General features: G+C 34.5%; 1 protein-coding gene across 1 annotated transcript in view; it reads left to right on the top strand.

Annotated features, from left to right (window-relative positions):
- Positions 1-21,232, top strand: part of LOC115511480 (A disintegrin and metallopeptidase domain 3-like) — a 119,322-nt gene that overhangs the window by 85,279 nt on the left and 12,811 nt on the right. Inside the window, exons 13-17 of the mRNA XM_030311872.1 lie at positions 4,894-4,992; positions 6,580-6,775; positions 7,255-7,345; positions 7,859-8,048; positions 17,652-17,738. Of these exons, the coding sequence (XP_030167732.1) occupies positions 4,894-4,992; positions 6,580-6,775; positions 7,255-7,345; positions 7,859-8,048; positions 17,652-17,738 (663 nt within the window). The remainder of the gene's footprint in view (positions 1-4,893; positions 4,993-6,579; positions 6,776-7,254; positions 7,346-7,858; positions 8,049-17,651; positions 17,739-21,232) is intronic.

The following is a 21,232-nucleotide window of genomic DNA, read 5'->3' as shown; positions in this document are numbered from 1 at the left end:
AATTGAAACAAAAAGAAGTAATATGCCTGATAGAGAATTTAATGATTGTAAAGATACTCACTGGGCTTCCAAAAAAAGTGGATGACATCAGTGTGACTCTGGACAAAGACATAAAAATAACATATCAGAGATGAAGAACTCAATAAATGAAATTTAAAAAGCAATGGAGGGGCACCTGGGTGGCTCAGTCAGTTAAGTGTCCAACCTTGGTTTAGGTCATGATCTCGTGGTTCGTGGGTTTGGGCCCAGCATCAGGCTCTTTGCTGACAGCTCAGAGCCTGAAGACTGCTTCAGATTTTGTGTCTTCCCCTCTCTCTGTCCCTCCTCTGTTCATGCTCTGTCTCTGTCTCTCAACAATAAATAAATGTGAAAAAAAATTTTAAAAAGCAGTGGATGAATTAAATAGTAGGCCACAAGAAGGGAAACAGAGATAAATAATATGCCTGATGGAGAATTTAAAGTAATGATAATCACTTGACTTGAGAAAAAAATGGAGGACATCAGTGAGACTCTTGACAAGTAGATACAAAATAACATATCAGAGATGAATAACTGAATGAATGAAATTAAAAATATAATAGATGTAATAAATAGTAGGCTACAGGAAGCAGAGGAATGTATCAGTGATCTGGAGGATAGAGTAATGGAAAGCAATCAAACTGAACAAGGGAGAGACAAATACTGCATTATGAAAATATAATTAGAGAACTCAGTGACTCCATTAAGCATAACCACATTCACATTAGGGATCCCAGAGGGGAGAAGAGGGAATGGGGGGCTGAAAATGTATTTGATAAAATAATAGTTGAAAACTTCCCAAATATGGGGAGAGAGATAGAGATCCAAATTCAGGAGGCACAGAAATCCCCCAGCAAATTCAACCCAAAGAGGCCCACACCAAGGCACATAGTAATTAAAATGGGAAAAAAAATAGTGATAAAGAATTTTAAAGGTTGTAAGTGAAAAGAAAACATTTACATATAATGGAAACCCCACAAGGCTATGAGGTTAATTTCAGCAGAAATTTTTGTAGGCCATAAGGGACTGGCATGATGTATTCAGAGTGCTGAGGGAAAAATCTGTATCTGAGATGTTCTACCTAGCAAGGCTATCATTCAGAATAGAAGAAGAGATAAAGAGTTTCTCTGACAAAGAAAAACTAAAGGATTTCATAACTACTAAACTAGCTCTACAAGAGATATTAAAGGGGGGCCCTTTGAGTGCAAAGACCATAAGTGATAATATGAAAAGTAAAAAATATAAAAAATATAAAAAAAATATAAAGGTAAAAATATGTGTTTCTGTAAAAAGTAGCCAAGGTTTTCATAAAAGGATATAAAATATGATGCCTAATATCTGAAGTGTGAAAGGGAGAGGAGTAATGAATGAGATCAAAATTAAGCTACCATCAATTTAATATAGACTGCTATATGTAGAAGTTGTTATATATAAACCTTGTAGTAACCACAAATAAAAAAAACAGTAATAGAAATTCTGCAAAAAATAGAATAAGGTATTCAGGTATATCACTAAAGAAAACCAAAAAACTATGAAAGAGATAAAGAGAAGAAAGGATCAGAGAAAAGCTATCAAAAAATCACAAATCAGATAATAAAATGGCAATAAATATCTATCAAAAGTTACTTGGAATGTGAATGGACTTGAAGCAAAAGACTCATTTCAGACTTAAAGACACCTGCAGATTGAAAGTGAGGAGATAGAGAAAACTAATCAGGGAAATGGATGTCAAAAGAAACCCAGAGTAGCAATACTTACTTAGACAAAATAGACTTTTAAAAAAATTTAAATTCTAATCAATGTACAGTGTAATATTACTTTTAGATATACAATATAGTGATTCAACAGTTCCATACAGCACCTGGTGCTCATCAAAACAAGTTCAGTTCTTAACCCCATCACCTGTTTAACACGTCTCCCCATGCATCCCCCTTCTAGTAACTATCAGTTTGTTCTCTATAGTTAAAAGTCTGTTTCTTTGTTTGGCTCTCTTTTTCCCCTTTGCTCATTTGTTTCTTAACTTTCACATATGTGTGAAATCATATATTTGTCTTTCTCTGACTTATTTCACTTAGCATAATACTCTTTAGATCCATCCATGTCATTGCAATTGGCAAGATTTCATTCTTTTTTATGGCTGAATAACATTCCATTCTACATACATGTCACATCTTCTTTATCAATTTATAAATCAGCGGACACTTGGGCTGTTTCCATAATTTGGCTATTGTAGTTAATGCTGCTATTGACACTGGGGTGCATGCATTCCTTTGAATGAGTGTTTTGTATTTTGGGAATATATACTCAGTAGTATTTTTGTATTCTTTGGTTAAATACCTAGTAGTGCAATTGCTGGGTCATAGGGTAGTTCTATTTTTAACTATTTGAGGAATCTCCTTACTATTTCCCAGAGTGGCTGAACCAGTTTGCATTCCCACCAACAGTGCAAAGCGTTCCCCTTTCTCAACATCCTCACAAACTGAGAAACAGACTCTTAATTATAGGGAAGAAACAGATGTTTGCCAGAGGAGAGGTAGCTGAGGTAATGAGTTAATTAGGTGATGGGATTAAGGAGTGCACTTGTCATAATGAACACTGTGTGATGTATGAAATCTGAAACTAATATAGCACTGTATGTTAAACATACTGAAATTAAAATTAAGAAAAAAAAAAGACAAAAAAGGCAACTAATCCTAATCCTAATCATCCTACTGATTAGGATGAGATATTTGCAAATGAGATGCCTGATAAGGGATTAATATACAAAAAATATATAGAATTTATATGACTCAACATTATTTAAAAATGGGCAGAGAAGTTGAATAGACATTTTTTTCAAAGAAGACATCCAAATGGCCAATGGACACATGAAAAGATGCTCAACATCACTAATCATTAGGGAAATGCAAATCAAAATCACAATGAGATCTCACCTTACACCAGAAAGAATGGGTAACAATCAAAAAGATAAGAAATAACAAGTATTAGAGAGGATGAGGAGAAAGCGTCCCTGTATACTGTTGGTGGAGCCATTAGGGAATGAAGTATGGAGGTTCCTCAAAAAATGAAAAATAGAAATTCATATGGTTCAATATATCCACTACCAATATTTACCCAAAGAAAGCAAAAACACTATTTCAAAAATATACATCCACCCCTACACTTATTGCAACATTATTTACAATAGCCAAGACATGGAAGCTACCTACCGTCAGTGGATGAGTGGATAAGTAAAAGTGGTATATATTACCATGGTGTGTGTATATATAAATATATATATATATTAATATACACACGTATATGTGTGTATATATATATATATATATATGCCATGCACACACACATACACACACACACACAATGGGATATAATTCAGCTGTAGAAAAGGTTGAGATTGTGCCATTTGAGACAACATGGATGTACCTAGATGACAATTTTTAAGTGAAAACAGACTGAGATAGACAAGTAACATACTATTGCACTCATAAGTTGAATCTAAAACAAAACAAACAAAAAAACAACAAAAAAAACCCCACCAAATGAACAAGCAAAAAGCAGAATCAGACCTATAAATACAGAGAACAAACTGATGGTTCCTAGAGCAGTATGAAGGGAATGGTTGGGCAAGTGGGTGAATGGGAGAGGGAGATACAGGCTATGGAATGAATAAGTCACAGGAATAAAGTGCATAGTGTAAGGGATATAGTCATTGATATTGTGAATAACATATAAACTTGTCAAAGCACAAAGTTGTACACCTGAAACTAACATATAATGTGTGAATTATACTAAAAAAACTTAATGTAAAGTGAAAAGAAATGCATACATATATATAACACAAACATTTTACACACATACTATAAACTCACATATTTAGTGGGATCATGGTGGAATAAAGTTTTATCCATAAACTTAAAGAACAAAACCAGAAAAAAAGATGATAGTTCTTAGATTTTATGAGTCGACCATTTCACAATATCACAATATCAAAAAGTTACCAAAAAAACCCCACCCAAACAAAAGTAAGTTGTCATGACAAATTTTAAATGTAGTGATATATGTTGGTGGCTAGGGCTTAATACCATTAATATAATGCTTACAAATAAAGGAAATAAACACATGAATACATCAACATAAATATAGACACAGAAATATTAAATAAATAATAGTGTGCAGATATGTAAAATTTTCTGTATACTAATAATAAAAATATTAATATTGAAGCAAGTAGAAACACATAGTGATTTGTGACTATCCACTCTACTAATTTTTAAATATTACTATCAGTCTTGTGACATATCATGATTTTATGCTACAGGAAGAAGGAAATGGAAGTATATTATGAAGAGCCATTAATAATTTTGTTCTCTCTTATCTAATAATTTCTAGAATTAATATTTAATGTAAGGTCTGAGAGTAAAAAAATTACAAGCTTTTTTCTTTGAAACATTATGTTAATAAAACGTTGTTATAATTTAGAACCTCTATTCTGTCACATCCATAAGTTATTAAATATTCCAAAGATGATATCTTGAAGAGGTTTGGTAAGATTGAAAAGTACTAATGATACAATGAATGAAAAAAATCTAAGAATTTAGAGTGCATACATTTGTATATTCCTATAAGATTGAAAGAAACTGCATTGAGTTTTTTACAGTCAATTCCTTGAGCATGGAAGCATGAATGATTTCATTACCATTGTTTTTCCAATGCTGAAAATATAAGTTTAACTGAAGTGGTGTTAGAAATAAATACAGAAGTAAAAATCATACTATGATTGTAATTAACTTAGGGAAATATTTTGTGTATTTTGACAATAAATACAATTACATATTTCATTGAAAATTCCTATTATTTTTTTCTGTTTGCTTTTAGGAATGCGCTCACAAAAAATGCTGTAATCCTGTAAGTTGTACTCTAATTGGAAATGCAGAGTGTGGCAGTGGACCATGCTGTGATAGAAGAACTTGTCTGGTAAGCTTTCAAAATACTACATGATTTCCTTTCATAATTTGTGTTCTTGTGTGTCCATTTTTTTAGCATTTTTTAAGCTTTGTTTTTTTGCCCAACTTCAAATATGTAACTTTATGGACCTGATTCATACATAATTGATTTCTAAGTTCAGAAGATGTATTTAGATCTTTTTCAGCCTTCTTAGCTATGCCTTCCATTGCACTGTTTTTAGTCTCTACTCAGGGCCTATCCAGTTATTATTCAATATCAATTCCAGATTATTTGGGTGCTATGAATTTCTCTTGGTCATATCTGAATGTAGCTCTTCATAACCAAGCAACTTATGACAAAAAATTAAAAATAAGGCACCCAACACACAGTTGATGTACAATGTTTGAATAAACAATAATAATAATAATAAAGCTCTCATTTTGAGAATAGCAGAAAAGGAGTCCATGTAGAGTAGTCAGCAACATATAGCATGTCTACTATTCAAGTTTTATCTTTTCAAGGGACCACTGGTCCTGGAATTGAATTGAATCCTAACTTCCTTTGGGAAATTTCCCCTTCACATTCCTTTATAGCCACACCTGAAAGGAGACTCAGTAAGATTTGACTTTTGGGGATTGCTTCATCTTGCCTTTTTTGTGTCACTTTCAGGAGTCAACGACAATCAAAATCTGATTAGAAATTTGCCAGGTTGTCTGTCAGTAAAATCTATCCTAATATAATTCTACTTTGTTCTGTGTGTGTTTTTCACTCTTTATGCTAGTAATTAAAGCCACTTGTCCCTTGTCTTCAAGGATGCAAGCGTAGAGTTTCTGCTACTTAGCAATAAACCTTGTTCCTCTTCCCTTCACCAGAGCGCTCACCTTGTCCTTTGTCTCCAAATCAGCAGGATTGAACAAATAAGGCTTTTCTACACAGCCCATTGCCCTTTCTCTACAACCCAAAGGGCAGTTCTTTAAAATGGGGACAATTCTTACATTTGGTAGAGGCTTTAAAAGGATTAGGTGAAGAAAAACTTGCCATAAAACTTACCATTTGCAGGTGAACAATTTAGTGATATTCAGTACATTCACAGTGTTATGCAACTGCCACCTCTATCTAGTTCCAAAACAAGTTCCTCAATCAAACAGGAGACTCCTGGAGCATTAAGCACTTGCTCTCCTTTCTTCCTTCCCCTCAGTCCTGGCTGGACAACACCAATTGGACAGAACCAATTTGTGTTCTGTCTGGAGTAACCTATTCTGGTTATTTCATACGAACCATAGAATATGTGACCTTTTGTGTCTGGATTTCTTCACTTAACATAGTGTTGAATATTCATTCATCTTGTAGCCTATGTATCAGTGTTCCTTTATATGGCTAAAAATATTCCATTGCATGAATATACCACAGTTTATTAATCTATTCATTCATTGATGAACATTTAAGTTTTTTCCAATCTATTTCACTCGCGGTTTCAAGTAAATTCATAATTTGACTTTAAGTAGTTAAAATGCAATAATAATGGAAATGATAGAAATACACTGTTCTTGTTTAATTTTTTTTTACCTTTTTTGGTTTACTACTTTAAATATATATTTATTTTTCTTTGTCTCATAGATAGCTGAAAGAGGACGTTTATGTAGGAAAATGACAGATCCATGTGATTTTCCAGAATTTTGCAATGGAACATCTGAGGCTTGTGTACCTGATGTGAAATCTGCTGATTTAGAACCATGTAATAATAATACTGCCTATTGCTATGAGGGAATATGCCGAGATCCAGATGTACAGTGTGAAGCATTATTTGGAAAATGTAATAGTTGTATCTTTTTTCTGGGGTTCCTTTTCAAACTGTATTTTTCTACAGTCAGTAAACCATCCTATAGCCATAATAAAGGGTAATGTTTGTTTAAAATCCAAATTTGAAAAAAAATAGTTAATCATTATGACTTTGAACTATATCAAGAGGCAAAATAGGCCTAATAAGTAAAGAACAAAAAAAATAGTATATTAATCAAATTTCACGTGATTGGCGCAAAGAGGAGTAGAATATTAGAATTGTAGGTAAGAGAGCAAATGACTGCTTTCTTAATCATTTCTGCCTTTGACACAATTTTCCTATTCTCAAGTGGGTAGTTTTTAGTGTTTCTCCTTCTTGTATAGCCAGTAGATGACACTAAAAAATTATAGTAGATGACACTTACTGGGCATTGCTGTTGTCCAGATGTTTCTATATTAATTTACCACTTTTGTTTTTTTAAGATTAGTAATTGTAACTATTTATATTTTCAGTTGCTAAAGTTTCTACTTATCTATGTGCACAAGAAGTGAATTTTCAAGCAGATGAATTTGGAAACTGTGCCAAACATGGTTGCAATTTTCGGTGTGTATTTAGACTACTATACTTAAAAAAATTTTTTTTAATGTTTATTTACTTTTTACACAGAGAGAGAGATAGATCATGAGTAGGGAGGGGGGTGGAAGTGAGAGGGAGACACAGAATCCAAAACAGGCTCTAGGCTCAGAGCTGTCAGCACAGAGCCTGACGCGGGGCCTGAACCCATGAACCATGAGATCATGACCTGAGTGGAAGTTGGCCGCCCAACTGACTAAGCCACTCAGGTGCTCAAGACTACTATACTTTTTTAAATGCATGTTTGTGTGTGTGTGTGTGTGTGTGCGTGCGTGCGCACGCAAAAATAAGTTAATATAAATGAGAGATGAACCTAGTATATACAGATAAATTTATTTGTCATGCTTCATATGTTCTGAATAACTTTGGTGTTATGATCTGAATAACATTTTGAATTATCTTCATGTTTTGAATTGTTAATGATTTAATATATTGTGTTCCTAAGAGACATATGAGCAACCTTTTTTTGCCTTATATTGCCAGGCATATCCTTTGTGGAAAGATAGTTTGTCACTGGACACATTCACAGATAGTACCAGTAAAAACTTTTAATGTTCAATATACTTACCTTGGAGGCCATATATGTTTGTCAGCATATTTGAGAAATGAAACACAATCTTCGGAGTATGATTTTACTCAAGTGCATAATGGCACGATATGTGGTCAAAATAAGGTAAATAAATTTTTATTTTACTTTGTTCCATATACGATGTTTGTGTGTCTGAGTATCTGTGTATGAATGTGTTTGTGCATGAGAAAGAAAAAAAGTGAGAGATATAAGGAAGGATGAGGTCCAACATGGTAGTCTGGGAAGACCCTGAACTCACTTCCTCCCTGGACAAACTGAATCTTCACTGAGATATCAAGCAGTTCCTCATGGAGAGAGAGACAGAGAGAGAGAGGGAGATTTCAAATTTTTCATTTATAAATAATGTTACAAATTTTGGTTACTGTATCATGATCTTAAGATTGGAAGGACAGAATTTCTTTTAGTCAAAGGAATGCTTGCTTCATTATCTGTCATTCTTTTATTATAAGTTTTGCTGTAGATATTTAAACTTGTTTTTTCATACTTAAGAATCTAAGCCTCTTTGTTAGGCCAGGATCTAATCTGCAAAAATTTGTGTGAACAAAGAACAAAAAAGAATCAGATAATATGCCAAAAAAGTAAGTCAGAACAACCTAAGAACAACAAAGAAAAGAAAAAAAAAAAGCCAAGCCAAGAATTTGATCTTTCTGTAATTGACAAGGGGAATAATTTTGATATACATATCAATTATATATATATATATATGTATACATATATGTACATATATATATACACATACATATATATATATACATATACATATACATACACACATATATATACATACCTATATAAAATTTGGCCTTCCCACAAGACACAATAATAAAACAGAGTTTAAGCTTTATTTTTTCTTAAAAATTTTGAGAAACAGAATAAAAGATTTTTAAATTGGTACCATTAAAAAATTAGTTGACTGGGGTGCCTGGGTTGCTCAGTTGGTTAAGTGTGTGACTCTTGGTTTCAGCTCAGGTCATGATCTCATGATTTGTGGGATTGAGACCTGCACTGGGCTTTGTGCTGACAGTGTGGAGCCTGCTTGGGATTCCCCCTCTCCCTCACTCTCTGCCTCTCCCATGCTGACACTCTCTTGCTCTCTTTCAAAATAAATAAATAAAAAGTTTAAAAAAAATAGTTGACCAAACCAACAGGCACATGAAAAGATGTTCAGCGTCGCTCCTTATCAGGGAAATACAAATCAAAACCACACTCAGGTATCACCTCACGCCAGTCAGAGTGGCCAAAATGAACAAATCAGGAGACTATAGATGCTGGCGAGGATGTGGAGAAACGGGAACCCTCTTGCACTGTTGGTGGGAATGCAAATTGGTGCAGCCGCTCTGGAAAGCAGTGTGGAGGTTCCTCAGAAAATTAAAAATAGACCTACCCTATGACCCAGCAATAGCACTGCTAGGAATTTATCCAAGGGATACAGGAGTACTGATGCATAGGGGCACTTGTACCCCAATGTTCATAGCAGCACTCTCAACAATAGCCAAATTATGGAAAGAGCCTAAATGTCCATCAACTGATGAATGGATAAAGAAATTGTGGTTTATATACACAATGGAATACTACGTGGCAATGAGAAAAAATGAAATATGGCCTTTTGTAGCAACGTGGATGGAACTGGAGAGTGTCATGCTAAGTGAAATAAGCCATACAGAGAAAGACAGATACCATATGGTTTCACTCTTATGTGGATCCTGAGAAACTCAACAGGAACCCATGGGGGAGGGGAAGGAAAAAAAAAAAAAAGACGTTAGAGTGGGAGAGAGCCAAAGCATAAGAGACTGTTAAAAACTGAGAACAAACTGAGGGTTGATGGTGGGTGGGAGGGAGGGGGGGTGTGGGTGATGGGTATTGAGGAGGGCACCTTTTGGGATGAGCACTGGGTGTTGTATGGAAACCAATTTGTCAATAAATTTCATATATATATATAAAAAAATAAAATAAACATTTAAAAATTCTATTAAAAAAATAGTTGACCAAAGGAAAAAAGTAAACAATTATCTCACATTTTATTAAAATATTTGCATTAAGATACACTATTTTAAGAAATGAAAACTCAGAGGAAAATGGAAGTGACTAGTAAACATCTCAGAATGAGAAAAGATATTCTGACATAAAAATGAGGTATTGCAAAGAAAGATACTAGTACTGACTACATTAAAAATAATATGTCATCCTTTCAAAGATAATCTAAACTGAAAAAATAATTTACAATAAATATGACAGAGCAAATGCGTAAATTCATTAACTAATTTAATCTTTCATTAATACACACTAAAATGGTGTGTGTGTGTGTGTGTGTGTGGTATAATTTGGTCTTTGTCCCTGGTTTCTGGCATGGAGCATCTAAATCCCCTTAGAATTTCCTGTGTGATAGGAATGTTTTTTGTTATTCATCCCCTCCCAATCAAACCTGAGTTTATGCTAATGAGGTGACTTAGGGTGGGGTTTCTAGACAGGTTCAGGATGGGGTTGGTTACCAGAAAGACCAAATGACGAGAGTTTAAACTTTTAGCCTCACTCACAGACCATCAGGAAGGAAAGTGGTGTGGCTAGAGTTTGAACTTTATAAAAACTTTTGAACATTGAGATTCAGAGACTTTCTAAACTGATGAACAAATCAACTTGCTGCAATGATGAGATGTTTGGAGATGTTATGGAAACTATGACTTCCTCCTTGCCCCTTCACTCCCAATATATCTTGCACTCTGTATTTCTTCCATTTAGCTGTTGCTGAGTTGTATCCTTTGTAATAAACTGGTAAACATAAGTAAAGTGTTTTCCTGAGTTCTGTGAGCCAAATGAGCAAATTAGCAAACTTGAGGAGGGGGCCATGGAAATCTCCAATTTATAGCCAGTTGGTCAAAAGTGTGGATGGTGTGGGATTTGCATCTGGTATCTGAAATGGGGGCAGTCTTGTGGCATTGAACCTTTCAAGTTGTGCAATCGGATTTTAACTCCAAATAGTGTCAGAATTGACTTATATGGAATTGTGGGACACCCAGTTGGTGTCAGAGAAAACATCACATAATCTATATGTATATCACAATATATGTGTATATTGTGTATATGTGTGCATGCACACACATGCACACACACACTGATATAGATCAGTGCAAAAAAAATCTCATGAAATTGAACATATGACTAAGAAACATGAAAAAGTTCTACCTAACTTGTGATTAAGTAAATACAAAGTAAATGAATATGTAACCATTATTTTTGTGTTATTTGGGCATTGAGAATAATATTTGATGGTGAGAACCATACCTTACTATCATCTTAAACCTAGTATAAATTAGCACCTGCTTTCTGGAAAGTGATTTAGAAATGTGTAAAGAGTTTAATATATTAACATACTTTTTAAGCTATTTCTAATGTAATAATAAATTAATTTTTAGATATAAGAAATATACATTTGTATAGAGCAATTATGATGTGAGTTACAATAGAGAATAAAATGAAGACACATTAAACACCCAATTGTAGGTTGGCCAGACAAATTACAGTATACTATATTTATCCAGTGACATTTGTAAATAATTGTTAGTTACGTGGATATATATTTCCAATATAGTGAGTGAGAAGTCAGGGAAAAACCTACAAAACATGCATTTGTACTGTTTGGATTGCACATGGAAATTCTGTGGTTTGTGATTTTTACTAAATATTGTTTTTTTGGCTTAAGTTGTCTTGCTGTTCCTTCACAAGCCGAAATTGTAGCAGCCCTGTGACTTTATGTCTTTATAGCTTTACAATGGTAAAAAATGAAATTTTTATAAAGAGTCTTAGCATCATGATATTGTGAGATTGATAGCATTTAAAGGCATTTATAACTTAGGAAGACTAAAATAAAAGACACGCAAGACAGCTTCTACATTGACAATTGCAAAGTAGTGCAAAGCATTACTAGACAGAGAAGATCTACATAATAGAGGGATAAGCCATCCTCATTTATTTTTAAGACTTAATATTGTTATGATGTCAATGTTCTCAAAATCAATTAATGAATATGATACCATCAAAAATCAAACTCCAGATTTTTGTTTTTGGTTTTGCTTTTATTTATTTATTTTTTTGGTGGAGGAGGGGATGCATTGTTGTTGAAAATTGAAAACTGACTTGAAGGTTTATATGAAAATGCAAAGGGTAGAAATACAAAATGGTCACTAATTTTTTAAAAAATTTAAATCCAAGTGTGTTAACATATAGTGTAATAATGGTTTCAGTAGAATTTAGTGATTCATCACTTAAATATAACACCAAGTGCTCTTCCCAATAAGTGCCCTCCTTAATGCCCATCACCCATTTAGCCCATCCCCCTGCCCAACACCCCTCCAACACCCCTCAGTTTGCTCTCTGTCTTTAAACGCCTTTTATGGTTTGCCTCCCTCTCTGTTTTTATCCTACTTTTCCTTCTGTTCTCCTATATTCATCTGTTTTGTTTCTTAAATTCCACATATGAGTGTAATCATATGATATTTGTCTGTCTTTGGTTAATTTTGCTTTGCATAATACATTCTAGTTACGAGGCGCCTGGGTGGCTCAGTCGGTTAAGCGGCGACTTCGGCTCAGGTCATGATCTCGCGGTCTGTGAGTTCGAGCCCCGCGTCGGGCTCTGTGCTGACAGCTCAGAGCCTGGAGCCTGTTTCAATTCTGTGTCTCCCTCTCTCTGACCCTCCCCCGTTCATGCTCTGTCTCTCTCTGTGTCAAAAATAAATAAACGTTAAAAAAAAATTAAAAAAAAATACATTCTAGTTCCATCCACATTGTTGCAAAAGGCAAGATTTCATTCTTTTTGATCACTGAGTAATATACCACTGTATGTGTATACACCGTATCTTCTTTATCCATTCAGAAGAATAAACCTGGGCCACTTTCTTATACCATACACAAAAATAAACTCAAAATGGATGAAAGACCTAAATGTAAGACAGGAAACCATCAAAACCCTAGAGGAAACAGGCAACAAACACTTTGGCCTCAGTCACAGTGACTTCTTACTAAATATGTCTCCGGAGGCAAGGGAAACAAAAGCAAAAATGAACTACTGGAACCTCATCAAAATAAAAAGCTTCTGCACAGTGAAGGAAACAATCAAAAAAAAAAAAGCCAACCGGTGGAATGGGAGAAGATATTTGCAAATGACATGTGGGATAAAGGGTTAGTATCCAAAATCTATAAAGAACTCACCAAACTCAATACCCAAATAACAAATTGTCAATGTAATTTTAAAGAAGAAAATGGAAACTGGAAATTCATACTACCAAATATCAAGATTTATTGTAAAGTTAAAATAATTAAAGCATTGCAATATTGGTATGATGATAAACTGACTTCTACACTAAAATAAAAAATATTATTTCAGAGGAACTGCAGATCAAAATGTTTTAATAAATACCTCAGAGAAAGCTTAGGGTCTGATATACTCAAAGATTTCTTAAATGCTACAAAATGAGTTAAATATAAAGGAAAATATTGATAAGTGTATTATGTGATGATTAAAAATTACAGGTAGAGATTTGGGGTTCCAGAATGATGTACTATACATACTTTTCTATTGTGTACAGTTAAAAACAATTTTATATGTAAAGCTAACATAATACTGTGAAAGCTGAAGAGAGAAAGGCAAGACTAGGTAGAGACTTCGGAACCCAAGGAACAACACAGCAGTGAGTTTCCTTTCATTTTTGCCTCATATATCGCAACCTGGGTGTCAGAAAAGCTAGCAACTCGGAAGTGCCAAATGGAACTGACAAAAAAGAGTCATCAAGGAAAGCCTGACTTCTTTATCCAAAGGGACAGTCAAGCAAACAGTATACTTTTAAATAATAACTGCTCTACTTCAACCACACAACATAGAAAGAATTGTGGTTCTAACCAGGGTGGTATGAGCAGAAGCCTACTGGTGTCTGTCTTTCCCTGACCCTTGTAGTAATTAGGAGGCCCTCTCATCTCAGGTGATATCCCTTGTCCCTTGTCTAGAACTCTAACAGAGAACTGCTAAAACAGGTTTAAACAGGATTCAGAATCGCATAATACTCAAAATATCTAGGTTTCAATAAAAAATCAGTCTTAATACCAAGAACCAAGAAAATCTCAATTTGAAAGAGAAAAAAACACTAACATCATAACACCAAGATTACACCAATATACTTTAAAGAATGTAAAGCAGCCATCATTAGCGTATTTCAAGAGCAATTACAAACATGCTCTTGAAACTACTAATGGAACGATAGAAAGTTCTAGCACACGCAGAGAAGATATAAAGACATGACAAAAACAGAGGAAATAATTCCTGGAAAGTTTCCAGATTTGCCAAAAGGCATAAGCCTAAAAATGCAAGAAGCTGAAAGAATGTCATATAGGATGAACCTAGTAAAATTCACAGTTGGATACAGCATAATTAAATTTATGAAAATTAAGACAAAGAATCTTAAAAGTAGTGAGAGTGAAACAACATCTTACCTTCAGGGAAAATACAATTACAATGACAAGAACTGAAATGAGACCATATGGGAACTAGATATACAAATGCAACAGATTACTGTGCTGATTTGTCCCACCAGCCGTATGACTGGTTAAAGCTTTACAGATCAATTCACTCATCTCTCCAGCAGTGATTCTCTCCTGGGAAAGTCTGATCATTAGCCTATGCCCAACTGGCCAATGTCCCCATGTGGGGAAAACAAAGGAGTGAGGGAGGAAGGAAATGGAAAAAAGGGAAGTGAAGGGAAGGGGGGAAGGCAGGGAGGAAGAACGTTTCTCCCTATTTGGTTCAGTAGGAGCTTTAAACTGGCATGACTTTTTACTCTCACACTATTGCTAATAAAAAAAAAAAAAACTAATTGGCAGCCTTTTCCATGTGACAGGGGTTTGTCACATGACAGTCTTCATTGTGGAAACTGGCTTTTAGGCCATGATACTGCATTGGATGGCAACTCTTCTAGAGGACAAACCATTTGAAAAGCCCCAATTCTGTAGTCACCATTAATTCAGTTGCTTTAGAAAACAAAATACCTTTCTAAACTTTCTCCTTTGGGATAAAAGTGTTGTGTCGACTAAATTTTGTAACTGAGAGAAAGGAGAGGTGAGTAGTGAATATGAAAGCTAACTACTTCTGTGGTTTTGAGGACAGATTTCCATTGATAATTCTGCATTTTAGCCACCCTTCCCTACCTGCCTTTTTGACTCTTCTTCCTCTGCTTTTCCTTCTTACTCAGGCTGCAGTTCCTCCAGAGCATTCAAGGTTGATCAACCAGGGTCTCTCCTTTACCATTGTATTTGATGACGTTGCTTCCTCACCTCATTTTATCCACCAGGGCCTTCATTTTATTTCAAAATCCCAGGAAGTTCTTAAATCTTTTATCTTCAAATTGCCTCTTTCTGATACTCCTTTACTCACATTAATTAGGAAAAGGGGAGCTGTTGTGAATGAATTTGATGTGGAGTTTTTCTGTGGTTATTTTAAAAATTCATCCAAGGTATACTTTATTTTATGTGTTACTCTTCCTTGTTCAGTTGATTTCAGAGTGGTTGGAAAGGAAAGACTTCTTTATCTTACTCTCACTAAATGTGGGTCCTTTGTAAAAATTATCTTGATAGATAAAAAGAAAGAGGGAGAGGAGGGAGACTTTATTTATTTATTAACATCTAATGAAAGTACATCTGGAAGAAAAGTACATCTTCCTTATTAATCATAATGATATTTTAAATAAAACACTCATATATTGAATACTGTTATATACTGGGTGAAGAGTATACTGCATGGAGATGGGCATATTCCAGCAATGCAAGTTTGCTTAATATTGGATATGAGAGAAAGCTTTCTGATTTTTTTATTTATAAGGCTTAGAACAGGAGAAGTGATTCTAGTTCACGTACATAGGCCAGGGAAGATGAACATATCTCAGCACATTCATTTCAAACTTGAAAAGGGATATGTTTGGGACATTTAAATGTCCAAAACTAGATAAGCTAATCAATGAATTGATGAATAAAATTAACTCCCTTTTTCTTACCTGGGACTCTACAAAGATATGCTTATATAATCCAGGCATTTCTCTTTAGGAAATATGTATTTTCTTATATTGTTTTTTCTTTTCTTTGAAACATGGTATGGCTGCTTCTGGGACACTGTTTGTGTCTCTTGTTCAAAGAAGGAAGTCTTATATATTAGTTTATATTCAAAACATCATCTCAACCATGGCCCAGGCCTAGCTACTTTTGTAGCGTCTCTTGTTTTTGCTGTCAATGACAAAAGAGCCAGCTGCAAATTGATCCGTTTACTTGAAGGAAATTGTATCAGAAGCATGGGTCTTAACTTTTCCTGACTTTTCCCCCTAAAGACAACCCAATGAAATATGACTAGTTATTATTGCCTCAATGGCAATGTTTAAGGAGCACTAGAATGAAAATGATTTTGTGCACAGGTAATGCTGGTTTGTACAAAATTTTGTTATTCTTGCTGGCTTCATCAGAGCACTTCCAGTTACTGAACAACTGATATTCTATCCTTTATGATTGGTTAATGGTGATAGAAAATAATGATTTTTAAGACTATTCATCATACAATGTATATTCTATCAGATAACCTGAGAAAAGCCGACAGATAATTTTTACTGACTTCCCTAAAGATATTAAAATTAAATTAAAATTTGATAGAGGAATAGGCACTTAAAGTCCACATGAAAATGAGGTAAATAAATAATTTAAAAAGCATCTTGTGTTTAGTGAGCATTTACTATGTGTGTCCAACAAATTATTTCATCCTTATAACCCACATTTGAATAAATTTGGGTTATCAATTGCTGTTCCAAATTCAAAGCTGGATAAGCTGAGGCACGGAGGGATTAAATAACTTTCTCTAGAACACGGTGCAAATGTAAAAGACAAGAGATATTGTCATTAAAGTTGGAAATAAATATAAAAATTATAAGAACACTGATATTTAGCATTGATCAATATGAGGCTCTGTGACTAAAGTAGTTCCTGCACTGAGTATTGGCTCTATCAATAACTTATGCATGTCCCCAAAACAGCACATTTATTTTTTCAAATATAAAATGAGGATGGGGCCCCTGGGTGACTCAATTGGTTAAGCATCCAACTTCAGCTCAGGTCATGATCTCGCGGTTTGTGGGTTCCAGCCTGGCATCAGGCTCTATGCTCTCGGAGCCTGGAGCCTGCTTCAGATTCTGTGTCTCTCTCTCTCTCTCTCTGTGCCCCTACCCTGCTTGTGCTCTCTCTTTCAAAAATAAATAAGTAAACATTTTAAATGAGGATAAAAACATCTCTTTCACGGGGTCAATCTGAGTATATACTATAAAAATGCATAGAAAATGCAAAGCCAGATCCTAGCTCATTACAAATAGTACAAATTGGCTGTTTTTGTTCTTACACCAATTAGTGTCAATAAACTCACAGCTGTGCTCCCTCATGGGAAAAATAGAATCTCATTCTCAAAATTTTCTGTGTAGTAATTATATGCCATTTGGACTCCCAGCTTCTTTTATTAGAAGGAGTAGATGTCATGAAATCCAGAGTGGTGTGTGCGTGCGTGCGTGTGTGTATGTGCATGTGTATCTGTATCTATCTTCTGCATCTAATTTCTGTATCAAGTACAATTGCTCAACTCTTGACTTTAAATATTTTCTGTTGGTTGTTTTAACATTTCAGTATTGTTATAAAGGATTCTGTAGAGAAAGAAGTGAGAACCCAGTAAAAACAAATTGTGACTCAGTAAAAAATTGCAGTGGACATGGGGTATGTAACAGTTTCTCTATTTTTATATATAGTGTTTAAAATCCATTAGTGGCATTTTCCACTAGTAATAAGGTTAAGAATTATTTGATATGGAAATTTCTTTTAGAAACTTGCAGTTAAATAAGGAAATGGATTCCACTACTTATACTTATGTACATGATTTATGTGTTAAGATTATTAAAGGCCTCATGGGCTAATAAGCCTTGAACTTTGTACAAAAATGCAAAATGAAACAGTCTGTTATTATGTTAGATTAAGAGTGTGAAATTTTGGAAATGGGCTTGTTGAAGGCTACAAATATACTTTTATACATGCTTATATAAATTTTGCTTACAATTGAATGTATGTGTACTGATATATATGTAAACACACACTTAATATACTTATATTACATGTATTACACATATTTTTGTGAGAGCAGTTTCTTGTCCATTCAGATCTCTTTTATTCCTTAGTGGCTTCAATTTATTTCCTTGTATGTTTCCTCCATACTATATTTGAAAATTCATTTACTGATGGACTTTTAGATAATGTTAAATTTTTACTTGACTAATGTTATTAATGGCACAATGAACATTGTTGGACACTCACCTTTGCACAATTATCTCATTTCTTAAATTGGTAGCAATGAAATCAGATCGGTCAAGCTTATGCAGCATTTACATTTTCAGAAATATTTTGTTTTTAAGAAATATTGTACCAGTTTTGCTCTCACCTATCATGGATGAAAATGTGCATTTTCTGAAATTCTGGCCAGACTAGCTTCTCAGGTTTTTTAATCTCTTCTCACACGCTAAACTATTGTTAATTCACATTTAGTTAATAAAGTTCTTAAGCATGTATGTGTGGTCATATTTACCATTTATATTTCTCTATTTGTCCATTCACTGTGAAATTATCTATTAGGGTATAGAAATTTTGTAAATTTTGTAAATTTTTCCAAGCCAGCATTTGGCTTTAACTCTGTGGCTAGTGTCTCCTTGCCATGTCAATGCTTCATATTTTATATAATAATCCAGGAAAAAAGTGACCTAGCTGTGTGACTAGTATCAATATTTTCTCCCAAATCACTTACATGCCCTATTATTAACACTTTCTTTTCTGTTTCTTTCCTTTCTTACTTAAAGTTTAATTCTTGTATGAACCTATTTCTAGATTCTCTGTTCTGCTTTTGACCCCTGTTTTTTCTTTTCTTTTCTTTAAACTTAAATTTTAGTTAACATACAGTGCAATACTGGCTTCAGTAGAATTCAGTGATTCGTCACTTATGTACAACCCCGCTGCTCATAAAAACAAGTGCTCTCCTTAGTAGCCATCACCCATCTCCCATCCACCTGTCTCTCTCAACCCATAGTTTGTTCTCTATCATTAAGAGTCTCTTGTGGTTTGTTTCCCCCTCTTCTCTTTTTTTTACTCCCTTCCCATATGTTTGTCTGCTTTGTTTCTTAAATTCCACAATGAGTGAAGCCATATTGTATTTGTCCTTCTCTGATTGACTAATTTCACTTAGCATTATACATTCTAGCTCCATCTGTATCATTGCAAATGGCAACATTTCATTCTTTTTGATGGCTGAGTAATATTCCATTGTATATGGACAAGTTGATGGACATTTGGGGTCTCTCCAAAGTTTGGCTATTGTTGATAATGCTGCTATGCTATGAACACTGGGGTGCAGGGGAACCTAGGTGGCTCAGTTGGTTTAGCATCTGACCTCAGCTCAGGTCATGATCTTACAGTTTGTGGGCTTAAGCCCCATATTGGGCTCTGCTCTCACAGAGCAGAGTCTGCTTCAGATTCTGTCTCCCTCTCTTTCTCTGCCTCTCCATGTTCATGCTCTCTCTCTCTCTCTCAAAAATAAAACAAACATAAAAAACATTGGGGTTCATGCACCTCCTCAATCTGTATTTTTGTATCCTTTGGGTAAATATCTACTAGTGCAATTTCTGGGTCATAGAGTAGTTCTGCTTTTAACTTTTTGAGGAACCTTCATATTGTTTTCCAGAGTGGCTGCACCAGTTTGCATTCCCACCAACAGTGTAAAAGTGTTCTGCTTTTTCCTCATCCTCACCAACACTTGCTATTTCTTGTGTTGTTAATTTTAGCCATTCTGACAGGTGTGAGGTGGTATTTCATCATGGTTTTGATTTATATTTACCTGATGATGAGTGATGCTGGGCATCTTTTCATGTGTCTGTTGACCATCTGTATGTCTTTGGAAAAGTGTCTATTCATGTCTTCTGCCCATTTCTTAATTGGATTATTTGTTTTCTGGGTGTTGAGTTTGATAAGTTCTTTATAGATTTTCGATACTAACCCTCATCTGATATGTAATTTGCAAATATCTTCTCCAATTCTGTAGGCTGTCTTTTAGTTTTGTTGATTGTTTCCTTTGCTGTGCACAAGCTTTTTATTTGAAGTCCCAATAGTTCATGTTCATTTTTGTTTCCCTTGCCTTTGGTGAAGCATCTAGTAAGAAATTGCTCCAACCAAGGTCAAAGAGGTTTCAAAATCCTTTAGGATTTTGATGGTTTCCTGTTTCACATTTAGGTCTTTCATCCATTTTGAATTTGTTTTGTGTATGGTGTAAGAAAGTGTTGCCCAGTTTCATTCTTCTGCATGTAGCTGTCTGATTTCCCAATACCATTTGCTGAAGAGACTTTTTCCATTGAATATACTTTTACTATTTTGTCAAAGATTAGTTGGCAATCTAGTTGTCATATAATTGTGGGTCAATTTCTGGGTTTTCTATTCTGTTCCATTGATCTATACATCTGTTTTTGGTGCCACTACCATTGTGTCCTGATGGCTACAGTTTTGTAATATAGCTTGAAATCTGGAATTGTGATGCCTCCAGTTTTGTTTTTCTTTTTCAGGATTGCTTTGACTATTTGGAGTCTTTTGTGGTTCCATACAAATTTTAGGATTGTTTGTTTTAGCTCCATGAAAAATGCTGGTGTTATTTTGATAGGGATTACATTAAATGTGTAGATTGCTTTGGGTAGTATAGATATTTTAACAATGTTTGTTCTTCCAGTACACAAGCATGGAATACTTTTCCATTTCTTTGTGTCCTCTTCAATTTCTTTCACAAGTGTTCTATAGTTTTTAGAGTATAGATCTTTTACCTCTTTAGTTAGACTTATTCCTAGGTGTCTTATTGTTTTTTGGTACAATTGCAAATGGGATTGATTCCTTGATTTCTCTTTCTGCTTCTTTGCTATTGGTGTATAGAAATGCAACAGATTTATGCACAGTGATTTTCTATCCTGTGACTGCTGAATTTATGTACTTGTTATAGCAATATTTTGGTGGAATCATTCAGGTTTTCTACATAGAGTATCATGTTGTCTGCAAATAGTGAAAGTTTGACTTCTTCCTTGCAGATTTGTATGCCTTTATTTCTTTCTGTTGTCAATTGCTGAAGCTAACCCTTCCAGTCCTATGTTAAACAGTAATGGTGAGAGTGACATCCTTGTCTTGTTCCTGACACT

Source organism: Lynx canadensis, chromosome B1 (genome assembly GCF_007474595.2).
Source record: "Lynx canadensis isolate LIC74 chromosome B1, mLynCan4.pri.v2, whole genome shotgun sequence".
NCBI lineage: Eukaryota > Metazoa > Chordata > Mammalia > Carnivora > Felidae > Lynx > Lynx canadensis.
This window is presented reverse-complemented; position numbering and strand designations above follow the sequence as displayed.